The following is an 18,058-nucleotide window of genomic DNA, read 5'->3' as shown; positions in this document are numbered from 1 at the left end:
CTTACATTCCTCCTTTGTAACTACATAAATAGTAAGTACCCTGTAGACCGAGGTTACCAAACTTAGAGAAATTACGGCTGCCATCCCGTAAGTCTCATTTTATCTATTCACCTCCTAAGCAACTACTTTTCCCATATTGGACACGCATTTTCGAGGCTTTCTGCTCAAGAGTACCTAACATAATCAATTAGAATCAGATCTAACACAACCACTTCGACAAAGTCTAAATAGTTTTGACTTCCTAGGAACCTTTTAATTATATTGTTTTGCCAATGTTCTGATGTTTAACTTCAGTCTGCTAGGTAAGCAAGTATTTTTGCATTCTTAATTTAGTCTAATACTTTCTTTACGTATGGATTTGAATTTGTATTGATTTACTTGATGTGTATATATGTATACAGTTGTAAATATCAATAAATAAATTATTAAAAAAAAAAAAATGGTATTAAACAGATCCTCAAACATATGGCCAGTCAGTTTTTCGATCTATTGCTCTGTTTCTTTCTGAGCATAATGTATTAATTCCTTGTTCTACTTCTCCCCTTTTATTAAAATTGTTTCAGAGTATATTCAAAGTCCCTATTGTTTATTTTGAAAAATAAATCGTTGAATTCTCTAACTTTGGAACATCACGTATACAGGTTGTTTAAGAATCTATTGACACCCTATTTCTTTTTTTTTTTTCTTTTTTTCAAGGGTTGAGAATTTCGAAATGAAACTTTGTATGTCTTATATTAGGTATGCTTAGTAAAATTTCTTCTGGAAGTGAAGTCTACTTTGTAATCTATTCCAGTTCTTTCTTAGCGCACTTGACTACGTATGGAATTTTTTTTTCCAAATAAAGCAAAAAAAAAATTTTGTTAAATATCAGGCCATAAAATATCTACTAGCACTCAAATTAAGGCTATATAAATGTAAATGTGCTTTCTAATGTTTGTCTTCGTTCGTTGCAATTTTCAAAATATTTAAATTATAAATAGATTTCCAAAATGTTGATTTAAAAAATTTTATAGATCGATTTTATAAAGTCGAGAGCATTAAATTATTATTTAAATATCTATCTATTTTGAGTTCTATTTCAAAATATTCGCGAGATATCACTGGGTGATTTGAGCCACCAAACTTATGGAGCAATATTTTTTTAGTATCTATAGCTGATATTGTATAAAAATATTTACGGGAATAATTCAGGACATGAAAATTGGATATGGGCTGATCCGTACACTCAAAAAAGCGTTATATATTAAGAAACTTTTTTTTTTTAATCCCCCCTCCCTTGCCATTTCTGGCATACGGGGTGCGGGAGCAGTGGGGTAGTGCGCTGGAGTTTGCGCATGCCACTGCTCCCAAGGGTCATCAATTTTTTTTTTTTATTCTTTTATTAATTATTCAATTATTAAATTTAATATATTAAGAATCTGAGAGAGTAAACCTATTCAGTATGGTAAGTTTTTCAATATTTTTAAAATGTTCTTGGAATATCACCGTGTAATTTGAGCCATAAAACCTATTAATCAGTAGAATTTTTTTGTTCAAAAAAGGTTCCATAAGCCAGACTAAACAAATTTGATACAATTATTTTCAGTATCTCGAATCCGACTTGATTCGAACCAATTACGGCATCTAGTTTCATAATGTGAGTTATCAAATTAATGAAAAATATTTGTTTTGAAAATTTATGATACTTTAAAAATAGTTTTGGGAATTATTTTTATCATGTGGTAGATACTTTTAGAAGTACTTAAATGAGTTTCACAAAAAAACCAACATCGCCACTCAGGTGTTTCAGGGTTAAGTGGCCAAACTGAAAATATAAACTAAGGACCTCAAAATAAGAAAACAATTGCCTCTGAAAGTATGTTTGCAAAAGCTTTGTTTAGAAGATATTCACACATAAAGATTTTCATTGTTATGAATTATTTACGTTACATAAAATAAATAAAATCCATTTATTTATTCTATTTACTTTAACTGTAAACATTAAGATTCATATTAAATGTTGTTCAAAGTGAAGGTATGTCCGTAAACGCTTTCTTTAGAAGATGGATTAGATATAATACTAATATGGCCTTTTATCCTGAACTGTATAAAAACTATTGGCAACATAAGGATTAATACTATTTGGAATTAGCAGTGGAAACAGTCAATAACACTTGTCAGTTTGTAAGAAGCTTTCGCAGAGTACTCATCATCATGCCTTAAATTTATACTAATGGTGAATATGCCGATATGGTGTTTGTGTATGGTTTTTGCAATGGTGATGTTAATGCTGCCTGTCGCGAATATGCCAGGCGATTTCTGAATTGAAGTCTATCTTTAGCTCCACGTTTCAACGGTACATTTGCTATAATACTACGTGCTGATGGTATTTTTGCCCCTTTACGAAATGAAGAAAAGAGTGAGACCATATTACGATATTCTGATGATAATCCATCTGACAGTGTACGAAGAGCTGCCACTGCTGCTGTTGAAGAAAGATGCCGAGCCTATCTTAATTCTCAAGGAAATCAGTTCGAACAACATCTAATATGAATTTAATGTTTAATTTTAATTAATAAAGTAGTATAACCGCAAATTTTGATTTATCCTTAGTCATATATTTATCGTTTATACTTGCCCACGCTCAGCGGAGAAGGGGGTGAGTTAATGGAAAATAATAATAAACAAAAAAAATATAATCGCAAAAGGAAAAAAAAAGATAAAACAATAAAGAATTATTCCTTAGGCGCCACGTTATTTTTTCTTGGAAATAACGAAAACCCCCAAGCATTATTCCCACAATATAGCTAAAATATACCACAAACAATTGTTGAATTATGACCACTGGCGAATACCTTTACATATAGATAACATAAAACCTAGGGTGTTACCTACCCACCTATTGAATTATCGTAATATCCCGTGAACAACAACAAAAAAAGATAAGTAAATTAACAAGTTGAAAGCAGAGAAAGAACAGCAGAACTATATGTACAAAAATTTAATAATAATAATAAATATATATATACAGAGAATGAAAAAGGAAAAAAAAATTCTTATCAATTAATAAAACAATTAAAACTTATAGGTTGACTTAACCTTAACTTAAATGCTTAACCTTAATACTAGATTTACATTATTATCCAAAAAAGTATAAAAGTGAATGTAAAATAAAAACAAAATAAAATTTAGTTCGAACCCCACGTAGTCCTTGGGTGCACTCCTGGCCGAACATAAGGTTTCCGATATTTCCTTTCCGGTCACCGCCTCACCACTCCAGAATTATAGAGATGTAATCTCTAATGATGTAATGCCGCAACTCTCCTATCCAGGACGTGCTGAAGATTCGTTGCTACACACTCCACTATATCTCCACTTCTAGTGTTAATGACCGTCTATTGAAGTAAAACACCATAATTTTGAAAAACAAAACATATATGACAACATTTCTCATTTGGTGATATCCCGGTTCAAACAGTAAAGACAGAGGGCCTTTAAACTATTACCACTTCACATTGAACAATCGTAACGTGTTCCAAAATCAAACTGTCGCCTTCACAAAACCAAAACCCACTCGTCTGAATATACGTGTTCCAAAATCAAAACTGTCGCCTCCACAAAAACAAAACCCACTCGTCAGAACATATCGCTCGTGTTTTGTTTTTCCCATGATAACCGTAACACCTCTTGTCTACACAGATCTAGCCAGTGTTTTTATTTCACCACGGCAACCGTAACAGTAGTTAGAACAAATAAATAGGTTTTATTTATTTTATATAACGTAAATAATCCATCACAATGAAAATCTTCAGATTGAATATCTCCTAAACAAAGTGTTTGCGGACATACCTTCAGAGGGAATTTTTTTCTTGTTTTGAGGTCCTTAGTTCATAATTTCAGTTTGGCCACTTAACCCTGAAACACCCTGTATATGATTACAACTTTTTATTAGCATACAACATTAAAATTTTAAATAATATTATTTTCGTAGGAGAAAAGTACAACTATCAGTGTCAATAGAACACTTATATTTTGATTTTAATAAAATAATACATAAGCGAAAAAGTGTTTAGAAAAAAAAAATACATCTTAGAAGAAGAAATTCATTATTATACAAACAAACAAAAACCATAAGGAATTTATTTCATTTACATTTAAAAACTAGAATCTACCTTTAAAAAGATGCTAACATCATTCCAAAAATATATGTATATCAAATGCTATTTAATGAAAAATAATAAATTTATTCTAAATTCTAATAACGAAATTATTGCCAACTCAAATGTATAGATATTTCAATAGTTTCTTATTCACTCCTTTTCGGCTCACCTACGGCACGACCGCCCGAGGAATGCAGATAGTGACCCAAGATCCAGGTGTTAGATTCCTTTTAGGTACAAGGCGTCCCAGGAGGATGAGAATCTGACACAACAATAGAGAAAAAAATCAAATGAGCCTAGACCACAAAGGAAGCAAAATCGCTTTTCCAAAAGAGATGTCCTTCCCTAAAAGAAGAACATCCAATCCGAGAGCTGGAAGGAGATTCAAAGAATAGAAGGGTAAAAACGTGTTTGTTTTTTTAAGAGAAAAGAGGGAAGAAACGGAGGGAAACGGTAAAAGAACTGAAATCATTTGCAGGGTAGAAGTCGGAGAAGTACAGTTCGGGCAGAAGATTCGTAGGGTAGAATTTCAGGATAGGTTGTAAAAGTTCACACCAGAGTTGGGCAAAAATTACCTGTAGATGAAATTTATTAATGTTTCATACATGAATAAGGGTCGTATCCATGCCAATTTTAGTTTCATCTGTACCTAATATTTGCCCATCTCTCTCCTACATACAAACCGACAGCTTCTGTGAAAGATAATTAAAAAGTTTTGTCTAGGAACCCATAATTAATAATTTGGAATAATGAAATAAGAAGGAAAATAATAATTAGTTATAACAAAAAAATCCAATTTTATACATGAATTTTATGAAATAGACACAATATTAAGTGTAATAGACATTGTTAACTAAATAATTATAATAAGTGAAACTGTGATAATAGTAGATTATTGACTAATGATATAATTTGGCAAAGTATGATAGTCAATGTGAGGTTTGATTGTGTGAATAAGTGGCCTTGAAAAATGGCCGGAATGGCTGAAACGTAGGAGTTTAAAGGTAATAAAAAAGTGTGAGACTATATGGATGAAAGCTTTGTTATAACTAATGAAAACACCTGTATATATATATAAAATGCTAATGTAAGCAAATATGATAATCATATAATAAAAAAATATATAATATAACAGACTATTTAAAATATGTATTTTTTTATTTGTTTTTACTTATATATTTTAATGAAAAACCCAATATCATGAGCATTGGGTGAAATTGATCTAAACGTTTTGCACCTTCAACATCAACCAACCAGCCAAGGTACAGACAAGGAGACAAGTATTTCTAACTAGCGACCAATAAATCGAATTATAATTTCATAAAAGAAAAAGAAAAAATTGGCTTGGAATACAAAAAATTTACAATCCTTTAATGTCAAATTTTGTAAAACCTAAAGCGTACTTACTCCTCTTTACTTTGTATCAGATCATTAAACAGAATAATAATAATAATATATAAGAAACATATTTAAATTATTTCAAAACGTACTGAAACTAATTGTAATTTTTTGGTTGAATCGTTAGGGATTTTTAAAGATCTAAATACATATTAAATTAAATAAACAATTTATTTTTTCAACTTTTTTTTTTTAATTTATAGAATAAAAATTGTTAAAGAAGTTTATGTTCTATTTCAATTTGATAGGAATAAGTTTGAAACTGAATGTTAACAACACGTTTTGTACTGATGTAATCATGATTATTATTTATTTTTTAGCGTTTCAATTCTAAACTAATCCATAATTGATTAAAAAAATTTTTTTAAAATTCCATACAAAACTATTGACTAATATTTTGATTTTTTTTTTCACTTACCTCAGTAAAACAACAGACACTGTACAGAGACTGTGAGATAATAATACCATTTGTCTTTTATGGGTTGCGCTTGAACAATTATAATTGGCCTTCGTAGCAATATAGCTCATGAGTTATGAAGTCGCATTTTTATTAATCGATTCACGTAATGGAACATTACATCAGTTCTGATTATCCGATCAAGTTTAATTTTCTTAAAAATCTATAAACCCATTGACAAAGCAATATTATGGTGGCATAGGTAAGTATTTCACCGTATACCTTCAAGTACCATTGGTAGAAAAAGGTAATATTCAACTTGAATTATGTAACCATACGTAATGCAACCTATTAATTTAATATTCTTTTTCTATTTTTAGAGGGATAAAAAAAAAATGATTCCATTGCCTAATACGAGCAACCTAGGCAGGATATGATTTTTCTTTTCTCGGATATTGCTCTGCACCAGAATTTATCGTTGGTCAATGTAATTTACGACTCGCCCAATAATCTTCCAGTATATTATATCCAAGATGAGTTTACCTGTGAGTAAAGGGAGGAGAGGATTGGAACAATATTCAGCAGAACAATACAGCTTCTTGCTTACGCTGATGACATTGACATTGCTGGACGCTCTTTCCAAGCTGTCTCTGATGGATATATGAAATTGGCTGGTGCAGCAAGAAAAATGGGGCTTGAAATGAATGCAGAAAAGACCAAAAACATGGTCACAGAGGAAATCCGGATCGGAGAATATACTTTTGGAAAAGTCATAACCCAAGACAATGTTGAAGACTCCGAAATTAAACGAAGAGTCCTTTGTGCCAACTGCTGTTGTTATAGCCTCAGTCCCTATTTTAGGAGCCGTGCCTTGTCTAAGGACACCAAGATTTTTATTTTATTTTTTTATACCAGATCGGCATGGTTGATATAACCGTTATGTTATATATATATATATTTTTTTTTTTTTTTTTAACAGTTGATTATGGTGGAGTATAGTCTCGTACAAAAGACACCCCTAACTATATACAATGTTCTTATTAAAATAAAAAAAATAAATAAATTGATCAGAATAATGCTTCTTACTAAAAGAGGAAAGTAAAATTAATAACAAAAAATAATGATATTGGTACACTTAAAAAAAAAAAAAACAATTGCCCTGCCCTCTAATAGTAAAAAGAAACAAGTTAATTTGAAAAAGGGACGAAAATAAAATGAATAATAATAACAAGTAAAATAGAGGTAGTGTGACAATGAATTAATTTTATATTTATTAAAATTTATAACAGAATGTCCTGCAGCAGTCTGGGCTTCAGTCTTCGGGTTGAAGTTGGGTTTCCCAGGTTGTAGGTCACTGCTCCTTTATCTGTCGACAACTGAGAGTGGAAATTCATGAACCGTTTTTTGATCTAATCCTCTATTGACTCCATTTGTAATTCGCTATGCAATTGGCTATTTCTTATGAACCAAGAAGCATTAACTGCGATTCTTAGGACTTTATTTTGAAAAGATTGTAGTTTTTCCTTTTCGTAAAGGATGCCGCTCCGCAGACTTCACAGCCGTACATCAGCAGTGGCCTTAGAATTGTTTTAAATATAAGAACAGTTTTTTCTGGTTTTAGTGTGGAATTTCTGTTTAGGATAGCATATACCATTGCTAACCTTGCACAGGTTTGAGTTAGTTTGAGGTTGATATGGTGATTCCAGGTAAGGCGGCGATCTAGGTGAATTCCCAGGTATCTTACTGTTTCACTGGCAGGATTCCATTTCAAATTTTTACCTTTGAGGATTAGATCCGGTGGTTCTGGTGGGCGTCGAAGATTAAAAACTTTTGAGTTACATTTTAGTGACATTATCCATTAAACATCCATTTAGTGAAATATTGTTCTAGATGATTAAGGTGACTTTGCAAAGTGTTTTTAGCTATTATTATGTCATAATGTTGAGAGAACACAGCTGTATTGTCAACGAACATAGCTATGGAGGTGTGTGTGGATTGGACGATATCGTGAAGGGAACATTATGAAAGAGGATTAAGGTAGAGGGGTTATAAATATATTATTACTTGTTTTGAAACTCCAGCCAAGAAACGACCCAAAAGTTAACATTGGCAGTTTTGATAAAGAAGCCATTCGCAGACTATTGTTTGATTTCCATATAAATCATAAAAATAACCGTCTTTGAGAGAAATTTTACAAAAAATAAGAGAAAATTCAGAAATTGATTTCAATGGAAATAAAAACATATTGCGTAAAGTAATAAACTTAAAAAGAGTTTTTTTCTGAACATAATAATCATCAAATCTCAAAATATATTTTCCTATAAAGTAAAACAAGAACCAATAAGGAACAGTCCCAGTCAAAGATAAAGGATAATATAAAGAAACAAGTAACCTACTGTTCATCAGGTCAAAACTTGGTTACAATTTGCTGTTACCAAGTTCCAGGCTGCCTCTTGGAACAAACCTTTTGTTCCTAGTAGGAGGTTTTTATTATGGTGAGGAGAGGAGATGGAGCTAGGGTAGGGGTGCCCATGTTTCCTCCCTACAAGCAAACTCGTTTTAGATGTACTATACTTATTAGTACAGAAAAATATTTAAAATGAACAATGAAATACGTACATTAATGAAACTTTGGACATAATTTCGTCCTGGTGGTTAGAAGTGAGGTCTGCAGAGTTTGCTAACATACTGGGGAACAACCTCTCCCGCAGTAAGGAGTCAAAATAAGGTGGAATATTTGAAAAATTTTCTATTCTTAATTAGTCGAGTAAAGTGGTTTTTTTTTCATAGATTTTTATTGTTTTTGTTTCTGAAAGAGGCCACTCCCAGTATGATAGAGTCAATATTTTAAAAGTTTTACTTGGTCATAGGTGAAGAATCCAGGATAATCATTATATTCAAATTTTCAAATATTCCAAAATCTGTGTAGGTAATGATCTTATTTATGTATTTAAAAATTAACGATTGCACCTAGTATGAGGGACTTCCTCATGGAGGCTGGTAAAGAGGGGGTGTCATTTTGAAAACTCAAAAGACTTCAGATTATTAATTCGGACAATTAAAACTGCAGAGTGTACTTCAAACTGCGAAAGTTATGATGAAACATTTTGCTCAAAGAGATTACTATACTAAAATAAAACTATAAACACTGTTTGTTAATATAGAATATTAATGCAAGAGATTAATTCTATTTTCCGAATACTTTCTAGGAGAGGGTGAAGTTTAGGGAAATCTGGTTGTAGTTAGGAAATGTTAGACTTTATTGATCAATACATTATTGTAGCTAATTTCCTGTCTAGTGCTTAAATTATAGAGGATGTTGTAGGGAAGTTTGCTAAGATGTCACCTAAGCAACCTTAAAACTGTAGTAGAGCTGGTTTAATTTTGGCTTGGGCAGGGTTGACTTTTATTTTGTTGAAGCACCATGAGATAAAAAATTAACCTTTTCCTCCTGATTAGAATATATTGGTGAACTATGAACTAAATTGGTGTAGGTGACCCTCTGGTTACTTTTATAAATTATTTGAGGGGAGGGGGAGAAAGTTCTTTGACCCTCTTCCCCACGGTATAATGAAGTTTTTGTAACATGTAACAACTAAACACCTTGTTGCAAAAGGTACAATCGAAAAACAGGTACTCCTATCAAACTCTCCCTGTATGTCTAGAGGTACATATACATTTTGAGAAACAGTATTTTATTGAAATTGATGATTTTAATAAAAATAAAAAAAACATCAATATCTGTTATATAGTTATCCCTTATAATAATGATGAAGTTACCTTCTGTTCCCTTCCTTCACTCAATTGTTTTGAAATGAGAAAGATACGCTTCTGTTAAAGGAAGGAGGATCCAAAGGGGCGGGGGCCTAACCACACAACATGATGATTCATGAACGAGGAATTTATCCCTGAGTTGTTTGGGATCACAATCAAGGAACATTTTTTTTTCCCTCAGGAACGCATGTTGATCTTGAATTTGTAAATTTTTGCTTTCTTGATTAAAAGGAAATTAGGAATTTTATTAAACATTGCTTGCTAAAACCGCAACTTGTTTATTAGCACAAAAAAATAAATACACTAAAACAAGACGAATAACAATAGTCTTTTTTTATAATTACCTATGTATGTACAGGGTGCTTTGACTAGTCTTCGTCTCTTACGAATTTTTGTACCATCTCTTATCTAGTAATAATTTAGTGTTTTATAAATATATATATGTATATATTTTATTTCAATTTTTATATCCAAAAGCAGTCAATTTTCACTGTTAAGCAAGCTTACTTAACAGTAAAATGAAATGCATTTCACACCTTGCCCTGTCCATACACTATTTTACATAATAAATAAACAATTTTTCACAATTACTTTTTTTTTTATAAAATTTTCAGGATTTTGAAAAGCTAAAAAAAATAATAAATAAATAATAGGAATGCATGATTTGATAAAGCTAAATAAATTATTCATATAACATATACACATGTATATATGTATCATAAAACAAATATAATGCATTTATTACAAACAGCAAAATGTACTCACTTCTTATACTTTTAAATCTTTTCTTGTTCTTTATTTATGATAAGTCCTTCGGTTTCTTTAATATTATTTTTATTTACAAAAATTCAGTGCTTTAAATTACATTATCTTCTATTCTTATTAATTTTTTTTAAGTATTCAAACTAATACAATGATATTTAGCAAGGCCAAAATACAGTTTTCTAATTAACTTGGTAAAGATAGATTTAATGCTTGACGAATGAGTTGAAATTATTTTTCCAATTTATATAATATAGAGAACTATGTTGCCGCTGGCTAAATGAGTAGAGGAAGCAGAAATAGGCCAGCCTGAGAAACGTAGGCTCACCTTTGAGATTGTCAAACATAAGACAAACAGTAATTACATATCATTTCATCTCTTTTAAAACCTCACATTTTTTTTTTTGAAATTTTTTTTTTATTTAAGTTTTATAAAAATTCACTCCTTGCCTTTAAAATTGTCCAAGGTATTTTGCCAATAAATGGCAACTCTATGATCATGCACATAAACAGAGTTTGTTTTTAATACAGGTAACAGACTGAAAATTATAATTAAAATGGAAGCAAAAAATTAAGGGAACTGTTTAATATTTAAATGATGCTTTGACCATAATGTTTTATTCAAATTACTGTGGATTTGTTGGGTTAATTTAAAATATATTCATTTTAAAATGATGAAACATAATATTTATTTACTAATTCCAATAATATATAAAATTACCCATTAATTAATGTAGTTTTACAAATTAAGCTTAGTAAACTGTATTCAATAAAAATCTAAAAATCTTGGGGTACCATAAACGGAGATTAGTAGGTACCTATATCAAAATAGGAATATTAATATATTTGCTGAAGAAAATTGAAAACTTTCATCATTCCTAATATCAATACTGCTCTTAAGCATAGTTATAATAATATAAGTGAATTATTCCTTAACTCAATAAGCCTTCATTTTAATATTGAGGGAAAGGTGGTAATACCACCAATTGTTTAAATTGAGAACAGCTTTTGTTCAAGTTTAAAGAAAAACAAAAATTGTAAAAATGCTCAAAATAAACTTTGGTAGGTTTCGAATTTAAAAATTATGATATATTTAAAGACCTCTGTTCTTGATACCTGGAGCTCTGTTTATGCGCATAATCATTCTTAAAACTTTTTCAGAACGATTTCGAATTGATCTCACACTCAGACCAATTAATACACTAAATACATTTCATAAGTACATAAATATACATTGCAGCACTATTTATTGCCTACGTTTATATTTTATACTTATATATACATACATGTTTAAATGTGTGTCTATATTATTTTACAATTATTCTTATTGTTTTACATTTCTACAATAATTTCTAAAAAGAATTTTCATAGTTTTTTAAAATAAAATTAGGCAATGTCGTACAAGTTTGTGCTTTTAGATTGTTTAGAAGAAATATTGCAGCTTTTTTTCAGAAATTAAAAAAAAGTAATATGTACAATTAGTCGTGTTACAACAATAACCTGATCAGTAATCTTAAATTTAATAAAACAAAAATAATAAAAACCAAAAAAAAAAAAAATTAATTCAAATACTTTAGTAATCTTTTCATTGTTGTTTCACAAATAATTGTGTACATTTAAATATTAAATACCACAGTATCTGAACAAATCAAAAACCTTTTTTTTTTAAATTTGTGTTTGTACTGAATTTCCCACACATCTTAAATTATTAGGTTACAATTTCATCAAAATGAATATAGGGGTAAAATATAATGAATTTTATTCTAGTTAAGTTTTGAAAATCTAACTCCTTCCTTGCACATTACTTAAGGATCTAAGAAAATCAGAAAAGTTATAAATGTCTTACAACTTCTTCAATAAAAAAAAAAAAACCAGGTTAATTTTCAAGCTTAATGCAAACTAAAAATGTGTTACAATGTATTTAAAATAAACACCATGGAATATATTTTGTAGATATTGAGGTATACCTACTCTAGATATTGAATGTTACTTAAAACAATTAAGGTATTGAGATATCTTCGAACGATTGAGTATTCAATGTACTGATAAAACTGTTATGAAGTTCAAAGCTACTTTGTAAAATGCAAATGAACTGTAAATAAAAATAAAATTACAGAACGTTGTGTGCATCTCAGTGTGAAAGTAGTATTGGTAAATACATCTCTTGATAACCAAATTAAAAATCGTGAGAAATCATTTTTTGTTAAGAGGTGGTAAAAATCGTTTTAATTTTAAAAATTAAGAATAAAGTATTATCCAAATTGTTTTTTAATATAAAAGTATAAACCTCATTAAGGATTTGTTCAGATATTAAAGGGTGCTGCTAACCCTTAAATGATATATCACAAACTATTTTTGTTTCTTTACCACACACAAATGCATACGGATTGAAAGTGGTGTAATCCAGGAACTAGAAATTTCGAAAACTCAAATTTTTGTTCTTCTCAGAAACCACAAGTGACTAAATATAAAAGTTTTTAAAACATTTTTATGCATTCACATTCATTTTAGTGTGAGCGATTCAGGTAATCCTCAGGTGAGTTACTAATATATTCAATTGTCAATGAACAAAATCAATAGTTGATTTTTTTAATATGAATTTGGTGTTTTCAGTAAAACCTCAATAAATCTAGTTAATAAAGAGAAACATTATTCCTAACAAATGAGACTAGATTTTTATATTTCTTTACAGAATGAAATTGAAATAAACTAAAAAATGCCGCATTATAAAAAAAATTGTTGCTCACAGAACAAAAGGAAGAATGATTATAATGTTCCAGTAATAAAGGACATAAGAATAGAAGAACATCAATTTGAAAAAAAAAATGATCCCATTTAAATTTCTTCTGGAAGTGTATCTTAAATTTTTTACTGACTCAAATTAAATTTTCAGATTAAATTAGTAGTTTTATCTGACCTTATGATAAAATTTTAAAACATTTTGAAATAATTAATCATTTCTCAAGCTCAAACAAGAATTATTTGTTATTAAATTATAATACTGACTTTTATTATATAAAATATAATTACATTTTGACCTATCGTTACAATGCATTATATTATCCCATTTTCGAAATTTCTGCATGATGATTTAATTTTTTTTAATGTACTTTTTGGTGAAATACATTTATATTTTGATATTTCATTACATTTACCTGATCTTGTGAGTATAATTGAACCAAATACAAGAGACTTCTCATATATGGCACACAACTACTTATAATCCACAAGGCAGTGTGACTACTGAAGTGTTAATATTCGGTCAATTCATCAGAAACATGATAAATCAAGGTTTTGCTGTATATTCATTTTAATTCCAGTAAATACAACCACCTCTCAACCATACTTTAATGGGATACCACAATTCCAGTAAATACAACCACCTCTCAACCATACTTTAATGGGATACCACAATTAGACTAATATAGACCTCATATTTATACTAAAAAAATAATAATTAAATCGACAAAATTATTCTTCCATAAATCGCTCAAACTTTTCCTCACCCTAAACAAGAGGTATCTCTAGTCAGTCTCAAGTCTATAGGAATAAAGAAGCGAAAACTTCTGGCAACTCAACATCGGCCAAAACGACAACTATTTACAAATAATTATTGCCCCTATATTAAAAACGAACAACCATTAAAGACTAGACAGCTTGCAGGGAAGAGTTTAAATTGGTCTCTAACGACCTATTCTCACGACTGTCGCCACCGCTAAGAGTAGGAGGATCAGTTGTAAGTGTCGAGGCTGGTGTTGGAGAAGCACAATCCCAACCAGCGCTGCATGATAACTTCCCATCCTGAAAAAAATAAAAAGGTAAAAATTATAATTTGAAATAATAATGAAAAATATAAGGTAAAAAAGAAAGAGAACAAAAATATGGATTATTGGGCAGTAATTGATATATTATTATGCATTATGAATGTTTTTTTTAAAATTTTTCAAATTATTTTTAACAGAGATAAAATTCATCATGAAATTAAAATTGTTATAAAATGGCATAAATTACTAAAAATATTTACTTTATAATTTGTTTTTTTAATATAACATTGATTTTTTAAAATAATAAAAACCATTTTTCCTATTGCTTCATCTAATATTTAATAAAATATTATATCTATAAATAAAGAAATATTGAATACTTCAGAATATATGAAATATGTACTTGTACTAAATATTTTTCTTGTAAGACATATATTATTGAATTAAATGAATATAGTTAACACAATAAACAAACTTTTAGTCATATATTTTTGATTATTTTTGTGGAGTCAATGAACGAAGGTAACCTATATAAACAGTAGCTACCAATAAATAGCATACATTCAGATCATACCGGTACCCCACCCAAGTGCACTGATGAAATCCACTATTTAGGCATACAGTCCTAATTACCTTCAAAGCTGGAGTCACCTTACAAACTCCAACTTAATAAATTAGATCGTATAAAAGCTAACACTCATTTAATAGTTATGCATTGAACAATTTATATTCTAAAAAAAATGGAAAGCTGAATAGTTTAAAGCGGACCCTCCCCGCTCAACATGTAGCTAAAGCGCAACTAGCACCTGCGCCTCTCCACTCATACTTATTAACCTTAAAATCCCTCCAGATAAAACAAGGATTCAGCACTTGTATATCTTCTATTTTATATTGAACTTATAACTATTTTATCTACAGGAGGGTACAAAAAAAAAAAGCTGGATAGTTCTAAATTACATGCCAGCATCAAAGATAAGGTTTCTAGGAAAGATCCAGGTCAAAACTTATATCTCAAACTGAAGGGAATGAATTAATAATGGAAATATCTAGGAGAATCTCAATATTTAAAGTAGAACTAACCAAAATGATTCAGTCACATAAGTAGAATGGAAGACAAAAAAATATATAAAATGGTTGATGTAGGCAAGACAAGAAGAAAAGTGCCAGTGGGGCTAAATTAGACAGATGAAGTGAATAGGGTCCTCACAGATTTGAAATTTAAGGCCTATATGGTGTTATAAGCAGTAAAGTTATTTATCTTATCTTACGTCGAAAAAATTTGTGTATAACGAGTAGATCAGTATTTGAAATGAGGAATTGATTTAATCTGTCCTTTTATACAGCCTTTCTTATCTTAAATATTTTTATCTCTCAGATCTCTTTAATTGAAAACATTGATTGATGTATGTTACAATCTTGATGAGATAATAATACCAAAAATAATTAGAATGAATATAGCCTTTCTGAACTGCTCCGTTATTGCAGATCTTCTCTTACTTTGAATAGATTTATTTATATTGATGACAATAATTATTACCCAAGGGAATAATTTGACAATGCCTTTCTGACTAACGTAATTCAAATACTAAGGTTCAAGGTAGTGACTAATCAGCCAGGATCCATGGACTATGGCTGTTTGAGATCATAGTATTTTTGTATGTTCTTTAAGGCTAACCTTTCAAAGAGAAACCCTATCAAATTCCTGATTAGATTATGAGTATCCAGGTCAATGAGGTACTCTGCGGTGGACAACCACTCGTTATCAAGTGATTACCCGTTGTGCTAACCATGCTCTACTGTGCTTAGCTTTAAATACCTATTGCTTGTGTGTTAGCCCGCTTGGTCACCCCTCCCCTTGGTTGTAGTGCTTCTGCAATAAAATAATAATTATCATTAAAATGCAACATAATTTTCTCTTGATTCAATGTTTAAACCACCATATTCTATGGTTTAGTTGTCTATTCAATACAAAGCCAAAATCATTCTTAAGCTGATGCTATAAAGCAGACATTAAATTTTTTAAAAAAAGTTCTCCATGCCATGGGATAGTAATTACCAAACTTGTTGGGACTTCTCAGAGTATCCAGTTTTGACAATTGAAGCTTTGATTCCCATCTGAGTCTGTTAACATTTATAGGAGACCTGCTAAGTGAATCCTGACACTCATTTTCTTTATTTTTTTATTCATTACTCCTTCCTGGTCATTTATGATACATAGGGGGAGGGGGGGGGAGAGTTTTCTACATGTAACCAACCTGTTCTAACCATGGTGAGGGATCAAGTATTTTATTTTGTGGAGCCACCACTTGTCAACCCTCCTCCAGGGCGGATTTGAATCCTGGGACGTCGCTTTGAATCCTGAGACGTCGCTGCATTCATGAGGCAGCCAAAGTTGGTGCTCTAATTCCCTCAGCTACAAATGGCCTGATACTCCAATTTTTTGTATGGCCCCTTCCTAGTCATTTCCGACATATCGGGGAAGGGAGGAGGGGTGATTATCAAGAGGTAACCAACCTATTATAACCACATTGGGGGTCAAGTTTTCACTTTGTAAGACCATTACAGAAATAAAAGTCGACCTCACAGGCCGGATTCAAACCAGCGCTGCATTGTTGAGGTAGTAGCTTAGCTCCCTCAGCCATGAATAGCCCCCTGGCACTCCAATTATAGTCAGGGTTGTGTTTGAAAGGTTAAGTTCACAATCAGAAAGTGGTAGAAAGAATTATTATCCTCATTCCATGTAATAGTTTTCCAAATCAAATCACTAACAGTACCAGTACAAGAGCTTAAATGTACAGTAGATAGGCACCAATGAAGAATTATTTTAGGAAACTGGTTAGTCTATATCAAATTCAAACAAGGAGGGCAATGTGTCAGAGAACTATAGTCCAAGGACATACATAATTGCAGCACACTATAGTAGATATTGAATAGAATGCTGTTTTTTTAGACAATTTAAAATTGCCCCAACCAGGAAACAACAACTATCATTAAATACTAAAAATATATACACAAAAGTATTTTTAAAAAATAATATAATTATTTGTTTCTACAAAATAAAAATAGGGTATTAGAAAACAAAAAAAGATTTTAACCTTCAACATTTACTATAATTCCTGTTATGAAAAGTCTTCAATATTCAACATTGCTACAGAGAGCCACCAGAATTTAAGAGTCAGTATTTTTGGGTAGTTTTGTAATATTAAGTTTATATCTTGCTAGATTTCATATTTAAAGTGGTTTACTGGAAGATTATTGATTGACCATGTGTATAGATGAATGGAATATGGTCTGGCTGCGGTCAAAAAAACTCAAATAGTAAATGATAATACTATTTTTATTGAGCCAACGTTTCGCCCCACGTTGCAGGGCTTCTTCAGGGCTAAGTGTATCTTTTTTAGGGTATCTTTTTTTAAGGTATCTTTTCCAGGGGTATCTTTTTTTAGCCCTGACGAAGCCCAGCAACGTGGGGTGAAACGTTGGCTCATTAAAAACAGTATAATCATTTACTATTTGAGTTTTTTTGACTGCACCCGGACCATATTCCATTCAACTTAAAGTGGTTTAGTTAGAACTCGTAAAAACAAGACTAATTTATATCAGTCGAAAAAATCCTAAGCTACCTTCATTATTTCTAATCAATTACAGTGAAGTACAAAATTGATCATCTAATAAGAAATGATTTCAAATGACACTATTCACTAATACCCAACTTAGTTCATTGGACAATAAATGAAGTCTTACTATCAAATTAGTCATATTTTGCGATAGATTTTTAAATAGGCCAGAGACATCTTGTTTAAATATATACTACATACACTATA

The 18,058-nt window shown here is 30.5% G+C and overlaps 1 protein-coding gene across 4 annotated transcripts in view; it reads right to left on the bottom strand.

The window, feature by feature from the left end:
• Positions 1 to 9,970: 9,970 nt before the first annotated feature.
• Positions 9,971 to 18,058, bottom strand: part of LOC106686231 (protein kinase C-binding protein NELL1) — a 226,254-nt gene continuing 218,166 nt past the window's right edge. For 2 of the 4 annotated variants that reach the window (XM_067046969.1, XM_067046968.1), the window contains exon 18: positions 9,971 to 14,271. In XM_067046969.1, the coding sequence (XP_066903070.1) occupies positions 14,154 to 14,271 (118 nt within the window). In that variant the 3' untranslated portion in view covers positions 9,971 to 14,153. Of the gene's footprint in view, positions 14,272 to 16,050; positions 16,105 to 18,058 lie in introns of all 4 variants that reach the window. The other 2 variants (XR_010843293.1, XM_067046970.1) reach the window with 2 other exon arrangements.

The sequence above is a fragment of the Halyomorpha halys genome, unplaced genomic scaffold, assembly GCF_000696795.3.
Source record: "Halyomorpha halys isolate HHAL.00 unplaced genomic scaffold, Hhal_1.1 Scaffold799.1, whole genome shotgun sequence".
Classification (NCBI taxonomy): Eukaryota; Metazoa; Arthropoda; class Insecta; order Hemiptera; family Pentatomidae; genus Halyomorpha; species Halyomorpha halys.
The sequence above is the reverse complement of the archived record's forward strand: the minus strand, read 5'-3'. Positions and strand labels throughout refer to the sequence as shown.